Raw genomic sequence first — 14,415 nt, forward strand, 5'->3', positions numbered from 1 at the left:
CTCAACTGCCTGACGTAAATTTAATCCTTGTGAAAAACACGATGCAGAATAGTAGCAAATGAATTTAATAGAAGGTATTTGCACAGTGCTGTCTTTTATAAAAGATGGAATTATATCATTATAATAGGTCATCATTATAACCAAGTCCATGCTTCCATACAGGACAGGAACTGGTAACAGGACAAAAGACCGTGGTTTGCTATTTGATTAAGCCGTCATATCGACTTTCTTCTACCCCAGGAGAAATATTTAAATCTTATCCTATAAAATATCTTTATTTTTGATTTGCAGATTTTTAATAAAAGTCCACGAAATACTGGGCTGCTATATAGTATAGAAACTGACGATGTTTTGTCTATGGACTCTGTCGCTTGTTCTACTCTCTACAATAAATTGCACTTCCGCTGCAATCGAAGGTAAGACATTTTTAAACAATTTTTTTAAACAGCTTTCAATATTCTGGTAGAGCAGGGGTTCTCAAATAATGGCGCGCTCAAAATTTCTAAGAAGAAACAAACTGAAAATAAAAATATTTGTTAGAATTGATCTTGATTTTGAAGATATTTACATTTTTTTATTCTGGATTTTTACGTTTCATCCACGTATTTGCAACGTGTTTTTTTTAATAAAACATACTTTTACCTATTTGTAGCTTATCGTTAGCTAGCTATTTTTGACGCAGGGCACCAGACTCGAAAAATTCTAGAAATAGGGCACGAGAACCACCGCGATTGAGATTGATCTACAGAGTTACACGGCCTATCAACGTAAAATGGCACCCATGGCCAAGTTTGAAAATGCGCCCCCTTGGTCGTTGGTTGAGAATTTTTGTTGACAGCCTTTGTTGAAATGAGATATTTGTACGTTATTGTTCAAATAGAACAATACAGCTATCAATTATTTCCAATTTTATTTCGTTGAAACGTTTTACAACCTAAACTTTTCGCCGATTTTTTCGCCCTTATTCAAACAGCGAAAATGACACGAACCATAGCCGTTACACCTTAGTTACACCACTGCAGTTCCGCCTGGCGAGTACGGCGTCTACAATTCAAACAATCGGTTAAAGACAACAATGTTCACTCTACCATTTTCTTGCCTGTTAATTTACAGGATGAGTGGTGGCATTGCTGTCATTGCCGACACTGTTGAAAACGTTGACGTGTACATTTAGAGCCGTAATCAATTGTACAAAGCTTCCGCCAACGCTCAAATTAAGAAAATTTGTGATGGACTTATGTGATGGAACCGACTGACAAAAAAATTGAATCCCACCACTGCATAAAGGCATTACCTACAAAGCAAGAATCCGCTTGTTGTACCGGAATCACAAACCATAAAAGATAACTCGGATCTTTTGTACAAAGCTTCCGCCACTAATACAAAAATGTGAGATTTGAGAAAAACATCCCCGCCATGTTTTTAAATAACAAATCAGTAATACTCCAGTCAGGTTTGGGAATGATATAAATTTCCAACGCAATCCGAATCTCCAATTAACTCGATAATCACTTATTACCTATCGATGTTAAGATCGGTATTTATCGATCTTAAGATCGGTAAGTATTGTCTGTATGTCTGTTTGTATGTCTATTAGATGAACGCGATATCTCAAGAAGACGAGGTTGAATCTGCTCCAAATTTTGCATGTACATTCATCATATCTCAGACCTATTGATTTTGGATGAATTATGTCGTATAATTAGCGAGTTATCAATTAATTAGTGATGGGACACGTGGTGTCACTATAGAGTCATGAATCGAAACCGCAGTTTCGATCGATAAGTCTTCGTTCTCCGACCGATATTCTCGTTTTCTTATTTTTAGCGTTTGGCGGTCGACGGGGGCTTTGTACGAAAGATCCTATAAATCAATTTGAAAATATTTAAATCCGAATTTCAAATCTGATTAAAATTTTCGAAATTAATAATTTGAAAATATTCCATCTTTTCGTATAGATTGCAAATGCTGGATTTCAATTCTCAAGCGAACACCTTGCAAAACAGTCGATTGGTTTTCCAGTAAAGAGGATTGTGAGTCTGTAGGTTGTTGCCATGACGATGTGACGTCACTTTTTGCGCTTGGATGGAAAGGAAGGTGTTACGAAAAATCAGGTGAGAAAAGTAAAACGATGAGGGTCAAAATTACTGGCTAGTTTGTGTGAGAATTCGGTACTCCCGAAGTATGTGAACCAAGATGGCGGACACTGGAACGTAGGCCTATAGTATATGTACCAGGTTAGGGTTAGGCCATCATTTTATACCAATTTTCTCTATTTTAGTTCCATTACGAGTTTGAGGACTGTCTGTGTTAGTAAAGTGAATATACTCCCTGCCCATAGGCTTCCGACCTTTTACACAACTTGATGTAAAGTAGGCGAACAAAATTAGGGTGCTGCTGAAGTATGCGCACCAAGGTGTCGCATAAGCTGAACCCTAACCTGGTACACAACCTGAGTTCAGGTTTTTGCGCCATCTTGGTGCGCATTCTTCAGGAGGTTCAAAATTAGTTACTTCCATATTGATACACACACTTCTGGAGCGCCGCAATATTCGTAGCTTGAAACCATTTTAAGATCCTTGAAAACCCATCTTTTCTCAGCTGTTACGGTCTAAGACAGACATGCGCAAAGTAAGGCCCGCGGGCCAAATTCGGCCCGTTGGTTAATTCAATATGGCCCGTCTGATGCTGCCACAACCAAACTAAAACCAAGTTTTGATGTTTTAGTTAAAAAATAGTTCAAGGAATTTGTAAAGATTGCGATTGAATTTAGTTTGGGCGCGAGGCTTATTGTTTTCCACTGTTTCTTTTGTAACACTGTAAACATTGTTCATAAATGTAGTTTTTTACGTCATACTTACATGGCCCGCCAGTCTGAAAGGGCAAAATTTTTGGCCCCTGATCCAAAAACCGTGCCTACCCCCGGTCTAAGACAATGAGAAATTTGTTGTGCACTGTTGGCGTCCCATGAAAATGCTATAGTCGCTAAGATTCATATGATTGACTAATATGTGGCAAATAAACTCTCTTGACGTCTAAAACTTCTAATCATTTTGCAGGGAAATGTCCGAAAAAGGAATGCCAGGTTTCGCCTGCTGAAAGAAAGCAAGTTGGTTATCGCGCAATTGGGAAACGAAGATGCAAACGACTAGGGGGCTGTTTTGATGAAAGCAGACAAGATCCGCAGTGTTATGAAAGTAAGTAAATTTTTGATGTTTAATCAAAATAAGTAAATCTATAATAATAATATACTTGACTTGATTTGCAGTTAAGTTTGCGCAAAATAAAATTCAAAATAGTTGTAGCAGCGATATAATACCAATAAATTCAATTAAGTAAAATGGCGCCAATAACAAAGCTTAGAAATGCGCACACGGGATCGTTGACCGACAATTTTTACCGACTGTTGTTGGATTTAGATAATTGTACGTTATCATTTGAGTAAAAATATGTGTTTCAATTATTTATAATTTGAAATTAATTTATTGAAACATTTTACAACTAAAACCCAGCCAAGGTTGCCACATCCTAGATACTTCACTTTAAAATGTTCTTTGTGTATTCCAGAACGTTTACCCGAAGAAATGAAGTTTAGAACTACAACTGAATTGAGTTTAAGAACAACTGTTCTACCCTCGGTAGGATATCGAACAACGGATATGGAAGGCTTAGCCCTCGAAGAACCTATCGTCAAGTAAGTTTATTAGCTTCTGAGCAAATACCCAAGTTGAAATTTACAAAAATGAGCTGTTGTTGGCATGTTTAAATATATAGGGTGTCCATAAAGTCTTAACATTTTTAAATTGAAATTGCAAAGGTAATTTGTCGATACCATATATTGTTTGGGCCCTCACAGATGTATTGAACGAATAAGAATATATGAACAATTACTGAATAAAAAACAACCAACCTGGTTAATATATACTGAGAACTGACCTCCCTGTGGACACCCTGTATACTCACATTTTGATGTCAATTGACCTATGGAATGTTGCTATTGGGCCCGAAACACGTTGAAAACTTGGTCGATCGATCGAGTGAATGAAAACATGTAAATGTTGACTTATAAAGATCATTACTTTTGTTTGATCTCAAAGTTCACATGCACTTCATTTGGCCGGTTGATTGACTCTAAATTTTGCTCATTTTGAAAGTTTGCGCCACCTGCGAGTATTCACTGGGTGGCATACGTTCATGTTTCCTAACTTTGTCGCCATATACAGTGATGAACTGGAAAAATCGTAACAACCGGAACGCACCTAATTCGCAAAAATGTAATATATTCACAACACGACGCGGACGTTTACAGAACTGCAAAGAAATTATATGAAATGTGTTTGTGTAAAATTATAAGAGTATCCATAGCAATTGAATACAAATCTTATTATTAGAAAGGTATGGAATTTTCATGGGGTCAAAGGTCGGGGAAACATCTATTACACGTTACTGCTGTACTAATAATTAATCGTGTAATCTGACGTATAAAGACTTAATATGATGTAACAAAACATAAATTAATAACTAAGTTTACCAGAGAAACTAGACTTTTTGTACCACAATTTTATTTCAACAACAGGAACGCAAATGCAGTAAAATGTCGAACAACCGGAACGCCGTTCCGGCTGCATACCACCACTGGGCATACACCTTACAACTGCTCTATTATTCGTTTATTTTAAATAAAGGCCTGTCTATTAATACCTAACTGGGTATCGAATGACTTTTTTTTTTTTTTAGATCGAGATCTTCTCTAATTCTCTAATCTTCTAATACCACTGAATAGTAGTAATGAATGACTACAATTTTCTTAATAAATCAATCTCTTCATTTTAGAATTGGCGAATTCATAAAAGCACAAATGTTAGTTGAAGAGAGTTCTATCAATCCAGCAACTATGGTACAAAAGGAAAAAACCGACTCCGCGAAAAGATCGCAAAAAATGAAAACCAACCCAACAAAATCGTCGACACCTGCTATAACGAGATCTACAACGACACCAACCAATTCTCCAACGCTAAAGACTACATTGCTAACGACGTCAACCGAATCGACTACTGTAAATGATAAATCAGAAAAGTTAACCACGACGAATTCTTCGCCATTTATATCATATGAAACGACTCGAATCGTTACCACTAAGGAGCCGTCAAAAGTCAACACAACAGTAGTCTCACAAACATTTTCAACGCACTCTTCGAAATTGTCTGACACGTCGGCTTTCATATCTACAAACGCAATAAATCAAAGTACGATTCCAGAACCCGCAACGAACTTGACAGCTGTGTCATCCACCTCTTCAACTAATGCTATTTATACTAGTTCTTTTGCAACAAAAAATTTGACCACTACTACTTCGTCATCCGTGCCGACTACGCCATCGATAACGTCATCTATGACGTTATCTCTGTCTATCATATCATCGACTAATTCAATTTCCACTCGACCTGTTTCAACACAAAACAACGCATCCAGTACACCGTTAACATCAACTTCAACGTCATCAACATCGACTACGTCACCGATTACGTCATCGTTTGTTTCTACCTCAAACCCAACTTCCGTGAAACCAACTCATGCGCCGGGGTACTACGGTCCTAACGGAATCTACGAAATGGGCGGATTCACTCTTCTTGCTCAATGTCCCAGCGAAGACCAAGAAAAAAGGGATTGCACCAGAAGATCAGTGACAAAGTAAGTTGGTATTCCCGAATCGGTACTCCTGAAGTATGCGCACAAAGATATCGCACAACCTGAACACTGACCTTGTACACTACCTGAGTTCAGGTTGTGCGCCATCTTGGTACGCATACTTCAGGAGGTCCCCCGAATCTCTGAGGGTATTTCGGTAAATTCGATGTCGAAAACTCTATAAAAAAAAACGAAACAGGGTATGGACAAAAAGAAATCGAGCGGAATTGTTTACAAATCAACCAGTTTTAAAGCTACGGCGATGTCAGAGTAAATTTAAAAATAAATAAAATTAACAGCTCGTTAGGAGAACTTCCATATGAAAGTTTAAAGTAATTAATCCCGCTTCCGAAATGAAGAGCAATTTTTTTTCATACGGCAACAATTTTCCATGTAATGCTTAATAAATATAACATAAATCACTGTTTTTTGAATGTTTCTCGTTGATTCGTAAGCCAGTCTAGTTCTGATATACATAGGTTATATCTTCACCCATTTTTTGAAGTATGCGCACCAAGATGTCGCATAACCTGAACCCTAACCTGGTACACAACCTGAGTTCAGGTTGTGCGCCATCCTGGTGTGCATACTTCAGGAGGTTCAAAAAATCTTATGCCTTGTGATCTCTCAAGACCTTTTTAATTTACCTATCAATTTATATTAGGAATATAACTTGACCTTCACTTTTTCAGAGCATCTTGTTATAAACAATTCTGTTGTTGGAAGGAGCCGAACATCTGCCATCTACCCACTGTTAAAACATTGCATTGGAAGAAGTCTAATAAAAGTAAGCAAAATCAGTAACGGGATTTATTTGTAAAGTTATTCCCAAAGCAAGTTCATGATAACTCATTCCAGCACGTATAAACTCGTATTCGTAAAACCAAATAGGTTTAGAAATCGTTATGACATCGTGTAAAGCCTGTGGAAGTCATTTGTGTATTTTTGTCTGAAAGCGACGACACACTAAGAAAAACATACTAAAATATCTAAATTAACTAAACTGGGGCTGAAAGTCCTTTTAAAATAGCCGAGTAATATGATATAAACATTTGGCTTTAAATCGGTATTTTGTGTACTTGCTATATGAGGTTTGAAAATCGTTTTTAAATTATTCTGCTTGCAGTTTTCAATTTTGTAACAGAGTACTTGATACTCTCTTATAGGTTTTGGCTGGACTTCTTGGGGATCGTGGTCACGATGTCCTGACGCCTCGTCTTGTACATTAGCTACCCAGACAAGGTCAAGAAGATGTCAAAGCAATATAAATTGCGTCGGTAAGAACGAGGAAACGCGTAATTGTGCTGTAACATGTCAAGCATCCTGGAGCGAGTGGGGAGAGTGGACAACATGTTCCGATTCTTGCGGCCCCGGAGTGACTGAAAGAGCAAGGCTATGTCTTAGAATGGGTGAGTACTATTATCTCGTTGGTACTCACGTAGTATGTGTACCAGGTTAGGGTTGGGCCATAGTTTTATTCCGATTTTCCTTATTTTAGCTCTATTACGAGTTCGGGGACTGTCTGTGTTAGCCAAGTGAATATACCCCCTGCACATAGCCTTCAGTCCCTTACACAACTTGATGTAAAATAGCTGAACAAAATTAGTTACCGCCATATTAATATACATACTTCTGGAGCGCAATTTTGTTTGACCTGTTTTATAGCTCACTCGTACGTCGTTTAGAATCAAAGTGTCTGGTCAGAACAGTTTTAATCTTATCCCGAGGTGAAATAGCTGCAATTTTGTATCTCATCGTTCCCACCACAAAGTGGGTGGAGTGACGATAAGTCGTCATGAACGAGAATTGGTCTCATATTTCTTTCCTGCGTTTTTTTCTCTTTAAAATACCTATATGTAAAAGAAAATGCAATATCATAATATATATAGTGTGTTTGGGGAATTGGTTTTGAACCATTTGGAGAAACCCTTGTACTATCTAGTTTAATTGTCTTTCATTGACTCAAGTTTAATGATAGATTTGTTTAATAATGATTTGCCAACCAATGAATTTGAATATATTTGAACAATAACATAGCCAGTGGTTCCCAAATTAGATTGGCCGGGGCCAAAATTAGACGCGGAAGAATATCCGTGGCTGGGAGAGGGAAATGCTCGCAAGTGTCCGGTCCCGTTACGTATAATTAGGATACCGGTTTGATTGAATTGTCACAAAAAAAACGTGTTTAAACTGTGATATTCGCGTAACAATTGGCGGTTTAGAACGCAAAATAAGAAAAACATGAAACTTAGTGTTAAACTATTTCAAAGTTCGGAGGGCCATATTAAATCGTTAACCGGGCCGTAGTTTGCCCGCGGGCCGCGATTCGGGAACCACTGATATAGACGAATTGGAATGAAAAATTTTCAAAACCCTTGGAGTGTTCAGGCAGAACCTCGGAAGAAAACCACTGGAGCCATATTTTGTCGCCAATCTGACATTTATCACTTATCCAACTCTTTTATTTCAGGCATCATAGCTTCAACTTCTAGTTGTCTTGGTGGTTATAAAGGTTCCAGTGAAAGCAAACCATGCAATACAGATCTCTGTTCTCAGTGGTCTTCGTGGTCGTCTGGACTCTGCCCTGCGGAGTGTGGATCAAGTGGGATTGGCGTTCAAGAAAGGTATTATGTCATTATTTTCTCCCGGATTCAGGGTGTACGAGAACCAGTTTTTGGAATTCCGTGACACCCGCGAACCCTTTATTTTTTGATTTAGCTAGGCATGGTTTTCTGAAACGAGGGAACCTGTTTTTAGCGACACTGTAAGTTTTTTTTTACCGATAATTAGATAGTTTTCGATCATACGTGTTATACAATATAACTACGTGCACTTGCGTGAGTGTGTGTTACTTTAAGTTGTGAATTCTGCATGACTTTATGGCTTTGCAAATATTCAAATGTGCAATAAATCTTTTTTGTTTTTAGGACTTGTAACGAAAAAGGGAAAAGTACCGGCGAAAAACAGTGTTCAATAAAAGTGAAAATTTGTAAAGGATTACCCTGCACAAACATAAAACAACAGACAGCAGAATGGAGTACGTGGAGCAAATGGAGCTCTTGTTCTAACAGTTGCGGGATTGGAACTAGAAAAAGAAAGAGAGCGTGTAGTACAATGGACGGTTTGATCGCTACACAGAATGTCAGAGTATTTCCAGGACAAATGACACCATGTATTGGTGGTAACTCTGCAACCATGGAAGAGCAAACATGCAATGAAGGTAAGAGACATTATTGCCGAAATTTTGGTTTTTAAAAACTCTAGTTTTCATATTTTTATGACGATGCAAAATGATATTTTTTCATAAACACCGCATTACGTTCACACACAAAATATGAGCAGTGTGGTATGCGACATCGATCATCGGGCAAAAAGTATAAAATGACTAAAATGTAGTTGCCAAGCTTAGAAATGAACGTAAAATGATGGAAATCTACATAATAATTGTCGAAGTTTCGTTTTAAAAAACTTTGGCTTCCGTTTTCTGGCAACGCAGTGCGGTTTCCTCTAGAAAAGTATCACTCAAAATTATTACAAAGTATGGCCCGGGACCAGTGTGATATCATTTGTCATCGGATCAGTATAAAAATATTTCCTCTTTTAAAGTATCGTAGGAAGACTTCCCCCAAACATATGCCAAGATTACGAATAAACGTAAAAAGATGGAAATCTAATATCTCTAACTTTTTTCAGATCTCTGCTTATCGTGGTCAAAATGGTCAGCTCCGAAGCCTTGTAGCGCTTTGTGTGGCGGAGGAACAAAAGACATAATAAGAACTTGCACAAAACCGGGTTTTAGAAGTATTCCCCCGAGTTGCTCAAGGACGAGAGTGAGATGTAGAGGCCATCAATGTCCAAAATAATGTTTTTTATCTGTGAATTTCCTTATTTTTTGTGCAATTCAGCACTGTTTGTTTTGCATGTGCCATATTACGAACTATAAACTATGGTCCTACCGACCGAATACGTCGGATTCATATTTATATATTATTATGAAAACACGATTATATTGGAGTATACTGCTTCTCGAACTTTCATGATCCGTGCCCCCTCCAATTGCCCCGTGACGCCATTGCTGCAATGTACAGTGTGTAATTCAAGAACGCTCAAGAAAAATGGATCACCGAACGGTTATGACGTCATAATGAAAATTATAATTTTAAGTTTACCAAGCGAAAGGCCTATATCATATCGTAACACTCGGGCCAAGGCAAGTTTGGAAAGCCCTCAATTACAGTTACTACTCAAGTTATAATGCGGTGGCCTCCTGAAACCATTCACTAACTCAATATATAATTGATTGAAGCTTATGTTGATGTATTTATTCAATACAATCATTTTTTGGTGCTTCTGAAGTATGCGCACCAAGATGTCGCATAACCTGAACCCTAATCTGCTACACAACCTGAGCTCAGGTTGTGCGTCATCCTGGTGCGCATACTTCGGGAGGTCCCCTTTTTTTATTATACATTACTATTTATGATTTCTGCTATTATTTATTTCAAAATACAAGACTTGAAACGAAAAGCTGTGGAATGCTTTAAGGGTTGGGATGCCAGAAGGAGAGTTTCGAATATTTCCCTATATTTTGTAGCCTGTATTTTTTTTCAGCTGATGATTAACAAGCTTGCCTGAATCAAACGTAAAGTCAAATGTTTTTTGTACGATTCTCATTTTACATCGAGTTTAGTGGGTTAGGTCAATGCCTCACAATCCACAAACTTTGACAGTGGATGAACCCGGAAAATCACTCTACGCTGGCGCGGTGTCCAACAATGTTTGGAAGTGTTTGAAGCTTCGAATATTGATATATCGTCTTTTTTAGAGGTGAAAATTATGCGGCGGCTTGATGTGTCGGAATTATTATGTGGTGCTCCTGAAGTATGCGCACCAACATGTCGCATAATCTGAATCCCAATTTGGTACACAACCTGAGTTCAGGTTGTGCGCCATTTTGGTGCGCATACTTCAGGAGGTCCTATTATGTACCTATAACGGCTGGCTAGAGGCTAGTTAAAGCTTTTTCCACCAGCAAAATAGTACTAATTTTGTGACCGACTAAGAATGACTCATTTTCATCGGGTTTTTGCTCCTCGATATTAAATATGAGAACGAACAAACACAGCACGTAAAAATATTCCCAAACAGAGTTTTACTGCCTGTCTGACGAAGTCTGATTTTGGTCAGACAAAACGGTCAAAACGTTACAGAAATACAGTTGTGTAAGTGTGCAGCATGACTCTTGAATTGCATAGTTTTACCAGTGGGGTTTTTATTTACGTGACCTGTGACCAAATATTTTCAAATGTCCCTTAATCTGTCATAGATAGATCCCAGTGTGCAGATTTTACAAAATCAGTTGACCAGTGAAATGTCGTTTTGCACATCATGCATGTCATGCGTGTATGGTTACCGTAGCGACTATGATTTCATTTATTATTTAGACTAAACAATAACAATGTTTAAATGCAAATATTGATCACTATAACCAATGCCTTTTTTGATGAGTTGGTATTAATTTTTATTTATCGCTTGAGAGAAAACTGTATTTAAATGAATGAATTAAACCAGCCAAGTCTTTCAATGACAGCATGAGACATGTGCGGCGCGCGAACTCGTTGCATATTTCATTCGGATATTTCATTTATTATTTTGCAACAGGCAGTGAATTTTTTGGGTGGTGTTCGTGCTGTTTAAATAGAAATCTCTTCCCAGACCCCAGTAGATTCTTTTTTCTAATTTAAAAAATATATTAATAATAGCAGCCTAGCTATTCGATTTGATTTACAAAAAACACAAATCATTCATGAAACACTAGGGCTAGGCTATCTCTGCATGTCCTGATCCCAAGAAGTTATTTGACGTACCACTGTACCAGGCAGCCTGGAAAAAGAAAGCAGACAGTTTTACTGTAAAAACTTAATTTTGTTTTTTTGTTTAGAATTTTACCATGCTTGAAACTTCTATCGTTTTTATGGTTGTATACCATTGCTGTTATAGCATAAATAACTGCGATTAATTGATAATGTGGAATATTGGTTCCAATATTTCTTGATATACTTGTTTTCGTGACAAAATTTGAGAATGTCTCTGAAATCAATCGTTCAAGAAGCGGAACAAGCATTAGCAAATGGATTTTTCAAAGAAGCAGAACATCTATACACAAGAGCTATTGAGGTACTGGAATATTGTGTTTCCTAATTTGTAAGTATAGGCTAGTGCAGGGGTTCCCAAGTTTTTTTCAGGACGACCCCAAGGACAACTTTCAAGTGTCCAGTGCGACCCCAGGTCAATATATATATTTTTCATGAAACTTTAGAGCTTTTTTCACTGGACTGTTGAGTTTGATCATGTGGTGATATCAAGTAAAATAGACTAAAACCAAACAGTGATGTCACAATAAGCACGTACCGTACATTTTCTATAGCATAAGCATAGGGCGATGCCTATGGGCCTGTTTTACAGTAAGCCATGGTACAAACTGCTAAATTTAACATGGCTTGTCAAATCTTAGATTATTTGTACATCCATCCTCTACCATACCTCAGCGACCCCACCAACCCCATGACCTGTTTGCGACCCTACCTACTTATCACTCCGACCCAATTTGGGGTCGCGAACCCTGGTTTCGGAACCCCTGGGCTAGTGCTTTGATATAGCATTTTTTAGCAGTTAGAGACAATGAATTTCCTGTTATCTCTTCTAACAATTAAACTCTGTATTTTTTTTATGTGCTAAAGCTGACTGTCATGCTGCAAAGTAATTTTAAGGGTTTTGACTACCTTAATTTAAATAGTTTTATTTATCTTAGGTTGATCCCTCCAATCCAAATTTATACGAAAGTCGAGCATTATGCAGAATTCAGTTACATCAGTATGACGATGCTTTGCAAGATGCTGAAATGGCATTGGATCTAAATCCTGATTTTGTGATGGTAGGTTTTGTTTATTCCTCAATTTCATCACCAAGAGAGAAAAAAAGCTCTTGTGCCGGCGCTCCAGTAGTATGCTTACCAATATGGAGGTAACTAATTTTGTTCGCCTATTTCACATTGAGTTGTATAAGGGACTAAAACGCATGGGCAGGGCATAAATTCACTTGGCTAACACACACAGTCCCGGAACTTGTAGTAGAACTAAAATAAGGAAATTCTGAATAAAATTATGGCCTAACTCTAACCTGGTACACATACTACGTGAGTATCCTTGTGCCTACTATCACACATTTCCTTCAATTGATGTCTGCATGCTTCACTATGATAACATTAATAATAAAGCTTAATTCCTATTCCGTTGGATTCACATAAAAAATTTGTGTTGTGTCATAGTTTTAAAATGTATATGGAATTACGGATTAGAAATATTTTTTTGGATGTATTCGGGATAGTCCAGTATACATGTCCACTCAAATAATGTGAATCTGACACAATTTTTGCACTATGAATATGGATTTTTCCGCATGTCAAAACTGAATACTTACACTGAATTCAAACTTTATTAGGTTGGGATTTTTTTAAATTTTGTGCATTTTCGGATCCAAATTTTACTGTCATATCAAGGCGCAGTTCTTACCACTTCATCGCAGCTCCTGTCACGAACGAACAGTTGGCAGCTCTTGCCGTGGTTATGGTACTACTTTAACGGTATATTCACAAAGTTATGTACCAGATTTTAGTTTATCATGAGGAATTATATCCACTTAAACCTGAAACCTAAACCAAAATCCATCCCAACTGTATCCATAAAAAACTGTTCCAACTTAACCAATATTTATCACCATCAGGGGCAGCTCTGCTATTACAGCCGACATGCGGTGGTTATGGCGGCAAAATTTTTCCGCCTTTGGTCTTCAATTTGCTGTGGCAACGGCAGCTCGCAATTGATTTGTGGGAGCTAAAAAGTCAGTCGCCATGGGTTTGACCATAGAGGCCATGGTTTGGAAATTCCGCCATGGTTTTGCGGCAGATTCACACGCCACAAAATACTTGAAACTGCATTTGGTCATATCGGTAATCAGCCATGCGGCATCACCCCATTGACACCTTCAAATTAAGTCTATATGCCCTCCAATAATAGTCACCAAATTTCAGTTTGCTCATTCAAAGACTTGTTCTGATTAATTATCGCTGGTCATTTACGGCTTCCTCCACCCTCAAGTCCATGCTCCCGAAAACAAACAACTGGTTAACTAATCCCATACCCGACCTGGACTGGTAACGGACAAGAGGCCGTGGTTCGCCATATGACTAAGCCCTAAGCGATTCATACCCTATTCCCATCCCTTCACATCAGAACCTGGGACATGAACGTGCCATAAACTGCCTGTTGTACATATCATCGTGGTGCCGTGGTGTATTGTACAAGAGTTTTATTTGTATATTTCATGTCTGTTGTCCTACTATAACGCAGCAGTCCTAAACTGCAGTTAAACTTGTTGGGGTTCATGTCACACATCTGTGTCTTAGGCCAGTAAGGTCTTGAACATGTGTCCCGTCTCTTTTATACCGTTCAACTATAGTGCAGTCGTGCAGATACTGTTACATTTTTGAGGCAAATAAACATACATACATACATCTTATTGGCTTTCTACTCCCCCAGTATAAATATGTAAATTCACTTCTATCCGCTCTTTTCTATATACTGATGTATTAAGAGATACTATATATACATGTTCCACGTAACCATCTGAAAACTAGTCTGCTCATAGCATGTACCAAACAACAAAGCC

General features: G+C 37.9%; 2 protein-coding genes across 2 annotated transcripts in view; both read left to right on the forward strand.

The window, feature by feature from the left end:
• Nucleotides 1-291: 291 nt before the first annotated feature.
• Nucleotides 292-10,215, forward strand: LOC120344404 (uncharacterized). Its single transcript, XM_039413614.2, has 10 exons — nt 292-416; nt 1,959-2,114; nt 3,060-3,197; nt 3,568-3,694; nt 4,834-5,691; nt 6,381-6,475; nt 6,855-7,097; nt 8,159-8,312; nt 8,616-8,908; nt 9,382-10,215. Exons 1-10 carry the CDS (start codon nt 347-349, stop codon nt 9,549-9,551), a joined length of 2,304 nt encoding a protein of 767 aa, XP_039269548.2. The 5' UTR covers nt 292-346; the 3' UTR covers nt 9,552-10,215.
• A 1,418-nt stretch (nt 10,216-11,633) lies between these two features.
• The window catches only part of LOC120344400 (uncharacterized), a 32,918-nt gene continuing 30,136 nt past the window's right edge, over nt 11,634-14,415 (forward strand). Inside the window, exons 1-2 of the mRNA XM_039413607.2 lie at nt 11,634-11,865; nt 12,500-12,622. Coding sequence (XP_039269541.2) covers nt 11,773-11,865; nt 12,500-12,622 — 216 coding nt within the window. The 5' untranslated portion in view covers nt 11,634-11,772. The remainder of the gene's footprint in view (nt 11,866-12,499; nt 12,623-14,415) is intronic.

The sequence above is a fragment of the Styela clava genome, chromosome 5, assembly GCF_964204865.1.
Source record: "Styela clava chromosome 5, kaStyClav1.hap1.2, whole genome shotgun sequence".
Taxonomy (NCBI): domain Eukaryota; kingdom Metazoa; phylum Chordata; class Ascidiacea; order Stolidobranchia; family Styelidae; genus Styela; species Styela clava.